The 17,360-nt window shown below is 33.9% G+C and overlaps 3 protein-coding genes across 9 annotated transcripts; 1 reads left to right on the top strand and 2 right to left on the bottom strand.

Moving 5' to 3' along the window:
• The first annotated feature begins 1,121 nt into the window (after positions 1 to 1,121).
• Positions 1,122 to 4,341, top strand: LOC123909143 (type IV inositol polyphosphate 5-phosphatase 9-like). Its single transcript, XM_045959917.1, has 7 exons — positions 1,122 to 1,261; positions 1,377 to 1,484; positions 2,065 to 2,404; positions 2,886 to 3,070; positions 3,606 to 3,714; positions 3,867 to 4,018; positions 4,203 to 4,341. The coding sequence occupies exons 1-7, from the start codon at positions 1,122 to 1,124 to the stop codon at positions 4,339 to 4,341; spliced, it is 1,173 nt and encodes a 390-aa protein (XP_045815873.1).
• Positions 4,324 to 9,652, bottom strand: LOC123909142 (protein SEH1). 4 transcript variants are annotated; one of them, XM_045959915.1, is made up of 9 exons: positions 9,302 to 9,635; positions 7,917 to 8,028; positions 7,698 to 7,798; positions 7,465 to 7,542; positions 7,206 to 7,361; positions 6,355 to 6,467; positions 5,206 to 5,332; positions 4,928 to 5,094; positions 4,324 to 4,420 (listed from the first exon to the last, which is right to left on the bottom strand). In XM_045959915.1, exons 1-8 carry the CDS (start codon positions 9,467 to 9,469, stop codon positions 4,963 to 4,965), a joined length of 987 nt encoding a protein of 328 aa, XP_045815871.1. In that variant the 5' UTR covers positions 9,470 to 9,635; the 3' UTR covers positions 4,324 to 4,420; positions 4,928 to 4,962. The 4 variants fall into 4 exon arrangements, with proteins under 4 accessions (XP_045815871.1, XP_045815870.1, XP_045815869.1 ...); XM_045959914.1 differs by having other exon boundaries at positions 4,361 to 4,499; XM_045959913.1 differs by lacking the exon at positions 4,324 to 4,420 and having other exon boundaries at positions 4,694 to 5,094; positions 9,302 to 9,652.
• Positions 9,653 to 11,171: 1,519 nt separating this feature from the next.
• Positions 11,172 to 16,871, bottom strand: LOC123909787 (putative pentatricopeptide repeat-containing protein At1g12700, mitochondrial). Of its 4 annotated transcripts, none has more exons than XM_045960688.1 (5): positions 14,615 to 16,871; positions 13,937 to 14,127; positions 13,698 to 13,836; positions 12,117 to 12,564; positions 11,172 to 11,798 (listed from the first exon to the last, which is right to left on the bottom strand). In XM_045960688.1, the coding sequence occupies exon 1, from the start codon at positions 16,516 to 16,518 to the stop codon at positions 14,632 to 14,634; it is 1,887 nt and encodes a 628-aa protein (XP_045816644.1). In that variant the 5' UTR covers positions 16,519 to 16,871; the 3' UTR covers positions 11,172 to 11,798; positions 12,117 to 12,564; positions 13,698 to 13,836; positions 13,937 to 14,127; positions 14,615 to 14,631. The 4 variants fall into 4 exon arrangements, with proteins under 4 accessions (XP_045816644.1, XP_045816645.1, XP_045816642.1 ...); XM_045960689.1 differs by having other exon boundaries at positions 12,343 to 12,564; XM_045960686.1 differs by having other exon boundaries at positions 11,172 to 12,564; positions 14,615 to 16,545; positions 16,709 to 16,871.
• Between the last annotated feature and the right edge of the window lie 489 nt (positions 16,872 to 17,360).

The raw sequence follows: 17,360 nt of genomic DNA, 5'->3' as shown, positions 1-17,360 counted from the left end.
TATTATATTTAAGTAACTTAATCCCATTCCAATAACCCTTAAATAATACTCATTCCAGGCCTAAATATAAGAGAAAATTTGCTTTTTGGATTCATTGAGAATCTAATGTATTTGGCTTATATTATGGACCAAATATATTAGATTCTCAATGAATCTAAAAATATTTTTTTTCTTATATTTAGTACCGGACGAATAACATTTTTGTCATGCCACAAATACAATACTCTCACGTCATAATTATTTCACTTTGATAAAAGCATCCTGGTGTAAAATAATTTTACACAAGAAATATTCAAGACAAGAGGCGTGAGAAAAATCTTCATCCATAGACAAAACAAGCATCTGAAAGACACCTCAGGTTTTTTCTGTTGTCCCCTAGCTAGATAGCTAGAAACCTATAACTTGTCCTTAAAATATTGTCAATTCAAATTCAATCATGACCCTCAGTTGCATATGCCTATAAATCCCTTTACTCCTCCAATGATCCATTCCTCTTGATATCTTGTGCAAGTCACTTTCTTCCTAGCCATTCTTTATAATTTGGTATATGAAATTATTAGTACTATACTAGTAAACTTTTGATCAAGAAGAAAACATTGCAATTTGGAACAATTACAAGTAGGTATTTCTTTTCTTCTATCTGTGTCATTGAGGTAGTTTTTTTTTTTTTTTTTTTACTTAGATCCTCTCTAACGGTGCAGCGATGTAAAACAAAAATGGTGTACCGTTGCATTGTGGGAGAAGATCAAAATCCGTCTTTTTAGTGTTAGTTTCTTCCATTTTCTATTTATGTTCTTAATAATCAATGTTTTAAAATCCGGCACAAACAAGAAAGTTGAACTGAGAACCGCCAAATTCCACGGTTTGTTTGATCCTGGTTATATGCATTCTGATTGAACCGAACCAGGTGTAGCGGCGCAGCTGGTTGTCTGTTTGCTTTCCATTTAAGTGTAATTATCTTATGTATATATAAAATTTTTGATATTTTTCTTTAATTTCAGTTGGTTCAACTTTGGTTAAACCGATTGAACCAAAAGTATTTCTGGTTCATTTTGTAATCAGGTTTTTAAAACATTATTATATATATGGGTCATCATGAGAGCATATTTTGTTCAAAGATCATGCAGGGCTTCAAGTTAAGAGAGAGCAAGATCCTAAGGAAGATATTAAGCAAGAATTCATCAGAGAAAAATCAGGAACCTACTAGTTTGAATCAAGCATCTGAAAATTCAACAAGACAATTCTATCACCAAACCAAAAAGTAAGAGACCATATAATAGTATATACATTCTTTTGAACAATTTTTTATGTAGCTTTGTCTAATATATTTTTACTACCATGAAAGTAACTCGGATATGGATATGATTTTGAATTAGGATCTTAGTTGGTTCCTGGAATATTGGAGGCATTGCACCACCTCAGAATTTGAACATTGAAGATTGGCTTCACACACAAAATGATTCTGCAGATATTTATGTTTTGGGGTAAAATCTTTTTCTATTACTTTTTAGATTATGTTTAAGAATCAACTTCATAGGGACATAATTGTTAGAATTTGGATTTTTTTTGGCAATCGGATCCTCCACAACTACTTTCGTCTCTCTGACCAAATCTCAACTGTTAGATTAATCTAACTGCTTAAGCAATTGGACTAACAGGAAAAAGTTGAGAGATCAGCACACTCAACCGATTCCAATAAATCTTCGCTGTTAGATTCATCTAAGTATTGAGATTTGGTTGGAGGGACGGAAAGGATCAAAGTCAATCTTTTTAACTAAAATTATTGACCAGAGATTTTGGATTTGCTGCAATCCCAAATCTCATGCATTCACACCACCAGTATATCGGTGATTGTTGGATCAAGATTGGATATCCATAATTCAAGTTCCATAATGTTGAGTTAAAAAAAATCTAAATCTATTTATTTTCCATACCATCGAAGTTTGATCTAACGGTCACGGATATGCTGACGGCATGAATGCATGAAATTAAATTTGTGGCCGAAACAAATCCAAATTCATTGACTAGCTTAGTAGTATTTGATGTGCTAAACTTCTATATCAGGTTCCAAGAAATTGTACCTCTAAATGCAACAAATGTATTAGGACCTCTGAACAAGAAAATTTCCATGAAGTGGAACTCCCTTATTGGGGAAACCCTTAACAATAAAAGACCTATGAAGGTAGTTGAAGAAAATAAAAAGGCAGAACATCAAAAGATATATCCATTGAAGGAAAGAATTTATGAAGAGGTTGAAAATGTTGATGATTTCCAATGCATCATAAGTAAACAAATGGGGGGTATGTTCATTACTATTTGGGCAAGATGTGACCTTTATCAATCTATCAAGCACTTGAATGTCTCATCTGTTGGCTGTGGAGTTATGGGTTGCTTGGCAAACAAGGTCAGTTAAATCAATGTTTTAAAAACCGAACCAGATGATTAAATGGTTATATCATGAACCGACACTGTTTATAGTTAGTTATTTAATTAGTTTGCTTGTGATTTCATCCTAATTTGAACCAATGTTTTCAAAACTGGTTTGACCACCACGATGGTCCTTAGTCTAACAAAACCAAATCGAACCGGATCAAACCGGGTGCAACCACGGTTCAACCTATTTTTATTTATTTATTTATTAGCCATATCGCAACCAATTGAACCATGATCTTGACATCCCGGTTCAATTTTCAGTCCAAGTTTTTAGGCATTGGTTTGAACATTTTAAAGCATTTTAACATTGAGAGAAATAGAAAACATATTTATAATTTTTTTAAAAAAACTAATTTTTAGTTTTTTATAACAAATAGATGTTTGAAAAATTAGATGTTAGTTTTAAAATTTGAAATGAATTTTAATTTTCTTTTGTTGATTTTAAAATACAGGGTTCAATATCAATTAGATTTTTCTTGCAAGAAACAAGATTCTGCTTTATATGTAGCCATCTAGCTTCAGGTTGGAAAGAAGAAGACAAGAGACAAAGAAATATTAATGCAGCTGATATTTTGTCCCAAACAAGCTTCCCTGCTGGTCCTCTGCATGATATGCCTCAAAAAATTATTGACCATGAGTAAGGGGCATCATATCATAAAAACAATTTGAATTATAAGTAGAACTGAAATCATGCACAGTTTGATATACTGGATTATGCAACATTTGAAAATATCATATAAACAAAAATAGCTATAGAATGCAGAGGCATCATATCATATGACAGCATAGACATTCCTTTTCCACTTTAGAAGACACTTGTTAGGTAACAATGAAATTATAATACTCAGTAAATATTCTTATTGATGGTAAGGTAAATTTAGCCAAATCACAGTTTGTCGCTGTAATTTTGATAAAACTCACTTTAGAGTTCAACAAAATCATGATGTTGAGATTTTATTAAACTCAGCGACAATTAAAATATGTGCTTAAACCATTATACAAATTTAATAAATTATTTATTTTAATATTTCATAGAACTTCACATGAAATGTGTACTTGGGAACTTGCAGCCGAGTTGTGTGGCTAGGAGACTTGAACTACAGGATAGATATGCCATACTCTGCAACACGATCATAGAACTTCACATGAAATGTGTACTTGGGAACTTGCAGCCGAGTTGTGTGGCTAGGAGACTTGAACTACAGGATAGATATGCCATACTCTGCAACACGATCATTGATCAAGAGAAAGGAATGGAAAACCTTGTTGAAACATGATCAAGTAAGATTCATAATCTAGAGGTCTCACTAATTCGATATGTGGTCCGATTTTTAAAAAATTGCACGAGGGGCTAAAATGCAATTAATTTTTTATTTATTTATTTACCATAATTCTTGAGTTCGTGATTTAAAACCTGTGTCCAAATTATATAGCTGAAGATGGAGTTGAAAGAGGGCCATGTATTTGAAGGTTGGCATGAAGGAGATGTAGAGTTTCCACCTACATACAAATACCTGCCAAATTCTGATGATTACATAGGTTGCGTTGACGAGGACATGAGCAAAAAGAGACGTTCCCCGGCATGGTAATCATAATAACATACTTCCAAGGATTTTGTATTGCTTATGAATATATTAACCAAGGAGAAGTAAAATCTATTACCCTCCACCACAAAACCAAACACACACACACACACATAACGAACAAATTCTTACTTTAAATGCTTTAATTTGAAAAGTGTATACTCTAACCACAAGAAAGTATTTCAGGTGTGATCGAATAATATGGTTTGGAAAGGGAATGAATCAAATCCAATACAACAGGAGTGAATCAAAACTTTCTGATCATAGACCAGTACAAGCAATGTTCACAGCTAATATCAAGGTGGCAGCAACAAATTGTAAATGATTCAAAACTTTACAAAGGCATTTCATCCAAGAGATTTTAGTTCTCATTGTATACCGCTCTTGAAAGAGGCTTTAGGATCCTACAAAGGCATACATATGGTAGCTTAAATCTTTGAGAGATGTGATTCTTTTGCCTTTCATCAAATTTAATATCCTTCCCTAGTATTCAAATGTAAGTTCTGTTATCAGAACAATAAAATTCAATATACCTATGTTTAATATATGATTATTAGAAGTCATTATAAATGAGATATGTATGCATTAGCGTAAAATTGGCTAAACTGAAGGATGAGCTAGCACATTTAGACACCATACACAGAACATAAGATGGATCCATATCAATAGCTCCCTTCTGTTGCCATAGCAAAGCGTGAATCTTAGCATGTCATTAAAAAAGTGAAAGTATGATTTGTGTGAATGGTAAGGGTTTGCAATTATCGACAATCACAACCATTGAAAAGTTATCATCATCATATCTTTCATATAACAGGATAATGTTGTCTATCTAACCTACAACAAAATACAAGTTGTCCTATTCAATAATTAATACTGGTGGTGGGGAAAATCCATGCCAGCTTACTACTTACAACATACGACGGCTGCATGTAACAAGAGTATGTGGCTAAGAAGTAGGTTCAAATGCAGCTTGTTGATGCCAAACGCCGTTGAGATTAGACTGCCATAATCGGACCATTCCATCGTCACCAGTAGTAGCCAACGTCATTCCACTCATATCCCACTCCATTTGCCACACCTACACAACATTTAACAAAACTTCAATTCAAGCATCAACATTCTACATGATGTTTGAAAGAAGACAACATGGGAAGCAGACCTAAACTAAAAAATAGAGACAGAATCATACCGCGCCTTCATGACCAGATAACAGTGCAACTCTTTCTACTGAAAGTCTCCCAGTATGATCTGGATTCAATCCTAGGTGCCATATTGAAAGTCCCTTGTGTGTTGCAACGGCAATGATCTCATATGGTCTACAAGAATTTCATACTATTAAGTGTGTGTTTGGTTTGGCGGCGAAGAGAATTGAGTTTGAGAGAATTGATTTTGGCTAAAAGTGAGTTGAACATAATTGATTTATGTTTGGATACATTTACTAAAAGTGATTTTCACCAATTTATATTGTTTGGATAGTTTAGATCAAAATTACTTTTGGGGTGGCTAATTACCAAAATGGGTTTTAATTTAACTGACAACTAATAGTTAAAAACCACAATTAAATAATTATGAAAAATAAAAAATACTCCATCTCCATTTCTCTAGAACGTTCCCTTTACCATTTCCATTCTCTTCTTCCTTCATCTCTCAGTATTCTTCTGTTCATATCTCACCATCACAAAATATTACTCTCATCAAACAACTATTCTTCAACGATGATTAATTTCTCAACTTCTTTTTTCTTCACCACAAACCCTCAATCTCCTTTCCAAATCAATGAATTTTCTCAATAAATTACCATTTTCACTCTCACAATTCTCTAATTTCAAGTTACAATATCGCCGCCTTGCCGCAAGCACCCTCTCCTCTGCCTTGTCGTTTCATCCTTCTCAGTAAATCTATTGATCTTGGGTGAACAGCCTCTTATTTTCTCTTCCATCACCGATGGACTTCAAAAGGGCAAAAGAGGCAAAATTTATAAATTAACGGTGACGTAATACATGTGGTGGAGACGCGATTTCCAGAAGCTAGGATTTGGAGCTTCTCCTAGAATTGATTTTGGAGCACAGAATCAATTTGAAAACAGAAAGCCAAACATATTCAAAAAGTGAAAAATCACGTTTAGAGCTAAAAACGTGCGTCTGTTGGTTGCAAACGCCTAACCAAACAGACACTAAGTAACAAATCACATTTCTTTGACTACATAAGAAAATAGTGCTAGAGTTAATTACAACCTATGCAGTGCATAACTGCATTTCATTGGCAGAAAATAGTACTACACAAGGAATTAAAACTAATAGATGTGATGGAAATGTTTCTAAAATTATGCAAATATTACCTGCCAATATTTGGTGCCCATGCGACAGCATACACCTGATCACCCTTGTCTTCAGATAATGCTAATTCTGCCACGGGAAGCCATCTTTGATGAGCCTGGTCAAACTCCCATACCTGCACACAAAGTCAGCAATTTTATAGAATCTATTGATAGTTATGGTAGGCTGTATGTGAGGAAACAGAGAAATAGTAGTAGTGCAAAGAGAGAGAATGTAGATCTGATAGTATATGAAAGAGAAGCATGTGTGTGTGTAGTGGTCAGACTTGAATTTGGTTAGTTATTTCCTGGGAAACTATAGGCTTCTCGAAGTGCCTATTCACCTTTATAGTTTTCTGCATTGTACTTTCCTTCTATACACTGTAATTCCACCATAGAATCACCTTGATTCTATGACATATTCAATATAACAGTGTTTTCTACCTACATCAGTATATTTTTCTTACTTCATTTCCATAGATACTAAGTTGATTTCTATCATCTATGAAGCACCGATACAGACCCCGGCGACGAACGTGAAACTGAAACGTCGACACTGATAATAATAGAAAATTGAATGTAACCACATGTGCCGTGCACAAAACACACCTTCAAACTGATATGTCAGTGCTACATAGTGTAGAATCGCCAAAACCCAAAATGAGAAATATGTAAAGGACATTTTTTGGGTGTTAAAACACTGAAGTCTTCCCTATTATATCAGACTGTAACATTTGCAAGGCTATATACACTCATACTTAACATATACAGAGATACAATTCTAGAAGACAATAACCATAACATGGAAATTTAAGACAATGCAGCTCAAATTAAAATGAAATAACAGGGAGAGAATTTGGACTAGATTTAGTTACCTTGGAAGAATTAAGCTCTGGTGTATTTGAATTGAAACCTACAAGGAAGCTGGATTCCTGGCTTCCGCCCTTTTGTGGATTCAAAGATATCGACGCAGAGAGGGACAACGCCTTTCCAAACGAAGACACTGATTCAATAACATTTTGAAATTCAGCCTACAAAGAAAGAACAGAATAAAAATTTAGGTTGGTTTATTGTAAGAAAAATATTAAGTATCACATTTCATGAACAAGAGAAGATGGAACAAGCTAGTTTCACCTGAAGCTGCCAGTTAGTCAGTTCCAAGGGATCCAAGAGCTCAAAAACTCTCACATGACCATCTGAATATGCAGCAACCTTTGGTGTTCATAAAAATGTAAAACGGTGTAAATCAATAGAATTTACTTTCAAGTGAAAAACATGCACATAGATATAAAATGTTTCGATAAATCAAATCAGTTATTACTAATGGCGACTTGAAATTCAGTTTTTTTAAAACTTAGAAAACTAACCATTTTCAAACGAGACAAAGAGATTCCAAATTGAACATCAAGGACTTTACTCGCACTGCTTCCGAAGGTTTTGCATAGCTTCCACTGAAGAGGCTTTGAATCTATATAGACAATTTATAAAACGTATGAAAAGCTGGGAGCTTTTAACTTAAATTTATGAAGAAAATGTAAAACACGTGACAAAATAAGACAAGAATGAAGAAACCGAATCAATGATACCTTCAACAATCTCTTCCAACAAAGAAACAATTCCATCGGCGGAAATACATGCAACCGCATCACCATACTCCGGCAGAAGCCATACTATCTTCACAATGTTTCCTTCACGAACCTTCACATTTTCAGGGGGGATAGAAAACACAAATTTAAAATACACCACGAGAAGCACAAGAGCTGAGCAACTTAAATAAATTCTTGGACCGTGTTTCGTTAAACAGATTACCTAAGCACTTATAGCATATGTGTTTGTCATATGAGTACTTATGTAAGCAATTTCTATAACAAAACATAAATAAATCAAATTGTTCTTATATAAACTATAATGCCAAGTTTACTATTTTCTATGTTAGTTTTGTAAAAATTAAAGTTTGTGTTATTTTTACTTGCTACCAAGAAGTTAAGAGACTCTTGAAGTGAACAGTTTTGTGCATTTTAGGAAAACAATGAATACTCAAAAAAAAATAAAAAATTTCATTATTTCCAGAAATGCATAATCTCTCAAGGCTATCTACCATTTCATCTTCTCTTCATCACAGTGATTCAATTCTAGAGTCTCGCATCTTATTAGTAAAGTTAAAATGAACACATATTTTAAGAAATGAAAATAGAAAACGTTTTCACAATGTAAACATGGCTAAGGTTTCCTTCATGAACTTTTAGAGTTTCTGGGGTAGGAACATAACTGTAGAAAATCACTTAGAGAAACACTAGCTGAGCAACTCAGATAAAGACTTAGGCATTGTTTGTATAAACAAACAACTTAATTAAACACTTATAGCATAAGCGCTTATCATACAAGGGTCTGTTTGGATAAAGAACTTAATCAAGGGCTTATAGCATAAATGCTTATCATAATGTATAGGCTAGTTTTAAAACAAAGAAAAACTAAAATCAAACTATTTTTACATAAGTTGTTTTCACAAACTATCCTTAAGAGTTTATGATATGGACTTTCATAAGTTGTTTTCATAAACTCCCCCAAATAGTCTAATAAGTGCTTATGCTAGTGGATATTATATTAGATAAACTCATATAAACCAATCCAAACAGGGCCTAAGTACTTATGTAAGCTATTTCTATAACAAAACATAAAATAAAGTCTATTTTCATATAAGCTCTAAAAAATTTCATAAACTATCCGGCAGAGCTTATAGAAACTTAAATAAGCAAAAAACAACTTATAGATATGTCATAAGTAGTTTCCTCTCTCCTAAACAAACTCACAAGTGGTTATGGTAGTAGAGAAACACATTACACATGTAAATCCAAACAGGCCCTTAAAATGAACTCAGTCTCAAAATCACTAGTATCAATGCATTGATAAGCAAGATAATTTTATCAAAAATAAATATAAAAAAATTCAATTTGAATATTAAATTGACTACCTTGGTTTTGAAAGTAGAGCGAAGAGAGTTAGAAGTAGAAGAAGTTGAATCTCTCAAATCGAATATCGAAAGAGTGCCATCGATGGAACCTGTAGCGAGTCTTGTGTCAGAGTAATTCCATGAAGAACAGATTGTGCCATTATCAAGGCTCAACAATTCCTTCGCCATTGAACTCTTTCTCAGTGAAGAAAAAGAATTTTGAAATAAAGTTAATTGGAACACATTTCTGGGATTAGATTTTTCAGAGAAAATTAGGGTGGTAGTGGCGGTTGCAGAGGTTGTTTTGCGGTGGTGATTTTTCTGAGTTAGGTTTTTTAGTTTGAATTTTTGTTGGCAAGATTTGACAAAAGTAGGACAGAAATGGGCCAGACCAATTTGTTTCTGTTTTGTGAATTTCTTTTCGTACACCTCCAATTTTCCAAAAATATCCCCTTTGCATTCTAGAAAGTGAGAGTTGAAAAAAAAATACAAAATCTGTGATTTTATACATTCACCTTTTAGGATGCTCGTTCATCTTTTAGGATGTGAACACCTCTTATATATGAAATATAAGGATTTTATCTCTACAAAAAAAAAAGATTCTGAAGAAGATGTGAAGTCAAACATTGCACATAAAATTGTGGAGCATCCCGATGATTGGATTATTGCAATGTTTGACTTCACGCCAGTGTGAGCATCCACAACTTTTGATGCAATGTCTGACTTCTCATTAGTGGAAGAATCATGAGGAACATCAATATCTAAAAACGTAAACAACTTTAAAAAAAAAAAGATTTGTTTCGGTAAAAAAAAATGTTTCAAGTTTTAAAATCAAAAACAGATTTCACCTTCTAGAAGGGGAACATTTAAAATCCTAAAAGTTCATGTATAAGGGGTGTTTACATCGTTATTGATGTTTGCATCTTAATTTCTTAAAAAGTGAACGTGTAAAATTCTAAAATTTTATATATAGGGGTATTCGCATCCTAAAAGGGGAACTCAATCAAGGTATTTTAGAAAATTCAGGAGGTGTGGAAAAAAATTCGCTCTTGTTTTTTAAATTCAATTGTTCGGCCCGGTCCAGACAGATTGAAACGGTGTTTTATGTAATATTATTTGTGTGTGTAAATTTTATGTAATATTTACCATTCTGATTAAAAACATAATGTTTTTTTCCCAACTCAAATAGATAAATTTAGATGGGATTTTGTTTTTAAGAATGATGGGGGGCAGGGGAAGAGCACTCAAATAAATATGGTGCTACTCAAATAAATATGGTTGTGTTAGGTCGTGTTTTTTAATTAAGGCTCAGTTTATGCCAAAATATGGGACAATCTCGTTAGCCTGTGATAAAAATACATTAGGAATTCTTCTATGTGGTTTCATAGTAGATGGTAGATTGTTAGTTAAGTGATCAAATCACACAAGACACGATATCATGATTGAAAGTGTGTTAAACCAAACTGTCAAAGAAAAATATGTTAAACCATTAATGACATTAAGGGCTCGTTTGGCCCACTTTTTTAGAGCTTATACAAACAGCTTATGCAATTTTTATATATTATTATAAGTTTGTCAAGGTAGTTTATAATAAAATAGCTTATAAAATTACAATTTTCACCAGTGTGAACTTATAAAATAGCATAAAACATAATTTATACTGTATAAGCTATTTGCATAAGCTCTAAAAAAAGTTGGGCCAAACGGACCCTAAAGTTGGCTTGTATGACAGTTAATTATCTAATTATATCTTACAGCTAAGTTAGCACACGCATAAGACCAAATTCAAATGAAATCATATAGAATCAAAACAAAAGCCTATCTTTATGGTACAGCCTTAAAGTGCAAGAAAGAAAATCAAAAGAGACGAACTAATTCTTTAAGCCATGAAAATGAAACTAACATTCTACAACACTTCGTACGGGGGAGATCATTATTAAGCCACGATAACGATTCCATAAATTATGGTATCAAAATCTACTTCATCGAGTTATTGAGTGCATGTTCACTGATACATAGAAACAACGGAGAGCTTATTTTCCTACCTCCAGATTTCTAAAAAAAGTCACACATGTCTGGAATTATACTATCAGACGAAAGAAACAACTGTGCGCAAATAATCATGCTCAATATTCAAACAGCCCATTGCCTTAATAAATTGTGAGGAAAATCACAATTCACAAGTTACATGCTTAGATGTTCCTCAAATGCAACTCTGTGCTACAAACTTTATAAAAGCCCAAAATTGACAAAGTTGCTGAATCTATAGCTTTTGCCAGTTATACCAGAATGACCATGAGAACAATAAGATACTGTTAGCCATCACGAGAAGACAATTTTTCTTCCAAAATCTTGAGATAGGTCCCCTTACTTAGAAAAGACTACGAACTATATTCACAATCTTAGCAATATCAATTGTGACTCGCCTTTGAAGAAAAATGTGAAAAGTGAAGTTCCCCCGCGAAAAGCAGAATCTGAGTCTCCTCAGGGAATAGGATAGTCCATAAATTTTTCAATTCTGCAAATCAAATTGAGAAGATTGAAGTCAGAAGGAAAAACAGAAAAAAAGACTTGCATAAGAAAGCAAAAAAAATCCATTGATTCACAAATTTGACAGCAGACACTGACATCTAACGGGCTATAGTCGATATGCCTAATGTTTAAGCTGAAGTGGACTTTGAAATGTGTTATGTGTGCACATGAAGAAGAAATTCTAGAGAATAGCAGTGACCATGCAAACAAAATACACTTCCTCAAACACCACTTATATAGGCATGAAACAAAATATAAAGAGAATCAGAAAATTAATCCACTGCAGTTCAAACTTTAAACATACAATCACGATGAATAAGCATATGAATAAAACAGAGATCAACCAAGCATTATAGGATTATCGACATCTCTTTCACTCCAAAACACTTGTCATTTCTGTAGGAAAGAAGGTAGATGGTCCTTGCATTTTGACAATTTTAATAGCTTTCTTCTGGTTGCCTGCCAAATGGACCTAATTTTGTTCCAAAACCACGATCAGGAATCAGGGGTCAAAAGCTGAAATGATGGACCTGTCTCACTGCATTTCAGCCTCTTCCCAGGCATTGTGGCTCAAACTGCTTGGACAAATCATCATTGGAGGGTCTTGGGGTACATAGCCAGTCATCAGTTAAGAATTGAATCTCGCAGAGTAGCAAGAGAACAGATTATACTTGGTTATGTTGGATACTTTTATCAGGGGGAACAATTTCTCCGAGTGTGCAATCAAGATATATCTGCGATTAACATATTTCCTGGTAGTAAAATGTGTAAACATTAGATAACATGAAAAAAGAATAGGGCAAAGATGACATACAGTGTCAATTTCTACTAGGCCTGTTGCATTATTAATTAATTATTTTATTGGACTAAACTAACATAAGGTTAATTACACCCTATTCAGATTGCAAAAACACTTTATAGTTAGAATAGATTTGTAGACTTGGTGTACCGATCCTTTTTAAATTTAAAAAAGTTTTATATGATCTTTTCCTATTTCTTTTATACCGTAGAGTTAAAACTAAAAGTCAGTGACAGTAACACTGCAAATGAAGAAGGATCAAAGCTGTGTCAAGGTGGGAATAAAAATGTTAACCGTCAATAAAAACAAAAAGTCAAAAAGACACTTTAACAATATCAAATCCATTGCAATCCAATTTCTCTGACAGACAGAAAAAAAAAAAAAAGCATTTTCCAAACATTCAACATTAATAACTACAATTGAAATCAAAACAAGATGTAATTGAAAACAAAACAATTTTTCAAAATTTATTAGCATTTCAGAAGCAGACATTTTTTTTCACCTTTTAAAGCATGCAAATTGCTTCATCAAACAATCTCTCTTCTCACAAAGACCATTGGCTGTGGTGGCATATTTTTGGACAGAGTCAGGAATTTATAAACATCCTAGTTCCTCCAGAACACAAGACACACACACGGTCCACCGACAGATCCATTGACACCAATTGTCATTATTATTATACACTGACAACTGCTTTTGTCAATATTATTATACTTATATCACCTAACTTTGTCCGTTTGAATGGTGGATTCAACACTATAGATTGACCATAATTTAGCGTAAAGTGAGACTCAGATCTTCAGACACAGGTATATGAGCATAGTAAGAAGAAACTGAAATATATCATAAACTTTCATTTACATGATCTCATTACCGAAAGAAGGAAATAGCAGCCATGGGGCTGATAGCTCACCAAACATGGTATTTACCATAATATGCTACTATGCTTGAATATCATCGATTATATCCCTGCCAATGCCATTCCCTCTTCCTAGATCTATAAGACTTCTTACATAATAAAAGGAAAAGGAAACAACAGTTTTAATACTAAATATTTTGAACTCTAAAGTAAGAACCAAAAAGTACCTTTCATTGACAATTTTTTTTGGATGTGTTGCACTAGTACTATGCCATTGAAAGTCCATTACATTAAGGTGATATCCATATAAGCCCAATTGGCTCAATAGCCAAGCAGTGCTTGTACATCATTTCCATTGTTGCTTTTCTGCAATTGTCCAACAAATAATTAGAAATACAAGCCATCATAAAAGATTAAGAGTTCTCAAAAGAAATGGCGATCTGAAATTAGATGTAGTCTATCGAACCCCAAGCCATGTGTTGACTAACTGACGTCTGCAGAGCTCCTGCACAGGATGCTAACTCCTTCGGAAAACTTTCATCATTTAAAAATGGAAGACTTTAACAGCTCAAATAGATGATAAAAAATTTTATGTTTTCCCTTGTGTTCATTCTGTGTTGCATTCGTCACACATTTATCTAGAGCTGGAAGAATCACCTACATTTGACAACAGGTTGCTCTCAGAATTGAACATAGCAGAAAAGCAGGATGCTTGAATCATACCAGAAAAGGAGTGATAGAGCCAAATTAATATATAAAAAATTATTTAAGAAAAAAGGAAGGGTCCGCATGCAAAGAAAATAGCATGTAGCTTAAACATCATAAAACAGAAGTCATTGGATCCTATCATGAAATGTATAGTATTATTACAAAAAAAATAATCAAATGCAAAGGAGGGACTTATAATTAAACTCTACAATTGACAGGTACATTACATGTCATTTGACATCAACTATAACTGGAATAAATTTATGTGCCTTTACACGTTTTGTTAACTAAATAACTAAATTTAGCATGTATGGAAAATCTCATTATGGAATATAGTATGATAACATCCTTTAATGAAAAGATGCATGGAAAATCTTGAGCACTATTTATTCCAGCTTCATACAAACAATCAGTAAGTTTAGTTAACTGTACTCACAATAACAATTTCCCCTGCTAACAATAGGCTGAAGCAAAGCACTTGTTGTCATCATGCTCACTTGTGAAAAGTGCATCCAGGTAATTGAGAACATCAGGAGGTGGATCAGTGTCACGAATCATATTAACAAGCTGCCATGCATACGAGATTTTCCCAGATTGGAACAAGCCATCAAAAAGTATTGTGCAAGTTGCAATATCAGGAACCACATTTTTCATAAGCATTTCTTTGAAAAGATTTGTTGCTTCGTCTATCCTTTTACTCTTGCAATATCCACCAATCATGATAGTATAACAGAAAACGTCAGGTTCCAAACCACTTTTAATCATTTGGTTAAATAAAAAAATTGCCTCGTCAAGATATTGGTTTTTGCATAAAGCATTTAACAAGATACTATACGTTATATTATCTGGGGGAGGACCATTAGCATGCATCTCTTTAAGAAGATTCCATGCACATGAGATTCTCCCACATCTGCACAAGCCATCAATAAGACTAGTGTAAGTTACAGTATGAGGAACCAAATTCTTAAGACGCATTTCTTTCTCTAGATTCATGGCCTCACCCATCCTTTGATTCGTGCAACACCCATTAATCAAAATGGTATAACTCCAAACATCAGGTTCCAAACCCTTTTCAACCAGTTGATTAAACAAAAAAATTGCATGTTTAAGATCCTGCCTTTTGCACAAAGCATCTAAAATAATACAACACGTAACAATATCAGGTGTCAAACCACTATAATGCATTGTCTCAAAAACCTCCGAAGCACGCCAGACATCACCAGCTTTGCAATAGCAATCAATCAGAGAATTGTATGTAACAAGGTTCGGAACCAAACCCTCACGATGCATTTCATTAAAAACTCTCATAGCATCATCCAATCTCTTAACCTTACAATATCCATGAATCAAGATGTTATAAGTCCAAACGTCACGCGCAAAACCCCAATTAACAACCGCATCAAACAACTCCCTTGCCACATCCACATTACCATTCAAACAATACCCACCCATCAAAACAGTACAAGTAACAATATTAGGTTTATGCCCTCTCTTAACCATTTCATCGAATACCCCCTGTGCTTCATATAACATACCTTTTTTACACAACCCATTAATCAAAACAGTAAACAAATGAACACTTACATATAAACCCTTCCTAACCATCCATTCCAACAATTCAAAACCTTCCCAAACCCTCCCCACACCGCACAATCCATGAATCAACGATCCATACGTAAACCCATTCGGACAAACACCATTCCCCACCATTTCACGATAAAAAACACAAGCCTCATTCACAAATCCATTTCTACACAAACAATCAATAACAGTACTATACATAACAACATCACCCTTCACACAAAAACAACCTTTCTCCATCATTCTCAACATATGAATAGCCCAATTAACATACCCATCTTTACACAACCCATTAATCAAAATCCTATAACTAACCTCATTCCATCTAAACCCTTTACTAACAACCTCTTCATGAAACTCCAACGCCTTCGAAACATTACCACTAACACACAAACCTTTCATAAGCACATTCAATGTCACAGTATCTACATGATACCCATGTTTCATAATCTTCCCAAAAACTGAAAAACCTAAAGAGACACGACCCATTTGACAAAAACACGTGATAATGATAGTAAGAGTGATGATACAAGGAGTAATGAATCTATTGAACTCAATTTGGTTGAAAAGATAAATGGCGGTTGAGTGTTTTTTCTTTTTTGCAAGGAACGTAAGGTGTTTGTTGAAATGTATGTGTGCCGGGGACGATGAATAGGTGAGGCAACGTTTGAATGGAGATGTTATTGCGGAGGTGGTAAATTTAGGGGAATGATGATGAGTGAAGATTGTTTTTGTATGACGTAACAACATTCTCTTCATGCTTTGTGGTGCAAGAAATTGAGGTTTCTGTAATTATGGGAATCCAATATTTGAGATTAGTGAGAGGATGCAAGAAAAGTTTAATATAACAATCCAGTAAAAGAGGTTTTGGATGTAATGCAGATTATGAATCAGAAACAGTTACGTGTTGTTTCTCTTCGATTCGCTATGGTGTGGTTTTACTTCTTACCTGCAGAGAAGAAGATATGGAAGAAGCAAGCAGCTCAAATTAAATTTTCCAGTTTTTGGAATTCTCTGTTTCTGGTTGCTATTGCATCACTATTTTCATATCAAAAGTGAACTTGCAGCAGAACCACGTAGGGATGCAGGACGGCGGTGCACAGCAAGTAGTTTCAAGCAAGGTTTTAAATTGCGGTTGCGGTCGTGGATGCGGTTGCGGTTGCAGATGTTGCGATTGCGGCTAACGCGGACACTGCGATGCAACTGCGGCCGTTGCGGCGTGAAATAATTTTTTATCCACATAAACACAGAAAAAATACTATAATTATTGTAATTCCTTATATATCTTTTACTTATAATTCTATATAAATTTTAATTCATTTTTAAGACATGGTATCATGTTTATGAATAATATAACTTTGACTCCAATGGAAGAAACATTAACATATATAACATTTATAATTGTTATAGAATTTATGTTCTTAGCCAAGATTCACAAATCTTCTTCTTTCCCCTGTTTTAAGTTCTTAGAATTTATGTAGCAATACCTTCTTGTTGATCTAGATCCCAACTTTCTACCCCATTTTCATCTTCACATAGCGAAGCACAATATGAGTGAAGGGAAGGGAAGAGTTACATAATACATACATTAGCATAGAGCA

The sequence above is a fragment of the Trifolium pratense genome, linkage group LG2 (assembly GCF_020283565.1).
Source record: "Trifolium pratense cultivar HEN17-A07 linkage group LG2, ARS_RC_1.1, whole genome shotgun sequence".
NCBI lineage: Eukaryota > Viridiplantae > Streptophyta > Magnoliopsida > Fabales > Fabaceae > Trifolium > Trifolium pratense.
Note: the sequence above shows the minus strand (reverse complement) of the source record. Positions and strands in the feature narration are given on the sequence as shown.

What these genes read in the sequence shown, in the direction of transcription:
- LOC123909143 (XM_045959917.1), top strand. Translation starts at nt 1,122, where the DNA reads ATGCAGGGCTTCAAGTTAAGAGAGAGCAAGATCCTAAGGAAGATATTA. An exon ending in TTCTATCACCAAACCAAAAA is followed by an intron (nt 1,262 to 1,376) that starts GTAAGAGACCAT and finishes ATTTTGAATTAG; the next exon opens with GATCTTAGTTGGTTCCTGGA. An exon ending in CAAAAAATTATTGACCATGA is followed by an intron (nt 3,071 to 3,605) that starts GTAAGGGGCATC and finishes GGGAACTTGCAG; the next exon opens with CCGAGTTGTGTGGCTAGGAG.
- LOC123909787 (XM_045960688.1), bottom strand. Translation starts at nt 16,518, where the DNA reads ATGAAGAGAATGTTGTTACGTCATACAAAAACAATCTTCACTCATCAT.
- LOC123909142 (XM_045959913.1), bottom strand. Translation starts at nt 9,469, where the DNA reads ATGGCGAAGGAATTGTTGAGCCTTGATAATGGCACAATCTGTTCTTCA. An exon ending in CAGAGCTTAATTCTTCCAAG is followed by an intron (nt 6,468 to 7,205) that starts GTAACTAAATCT and finishes CTTTGTGTGCAG; the next exon opens with GTATGGGAGTTTGACCAGGC. An exon ending in TGGGCACCAAATATTGGCAG is followed by an intron (nt 5,333 to 6,354) that starts GTAATATTTGCA and finishes AAATTCTTGTAG; the next exon opens with ACCATATGAGATCATTGCCG.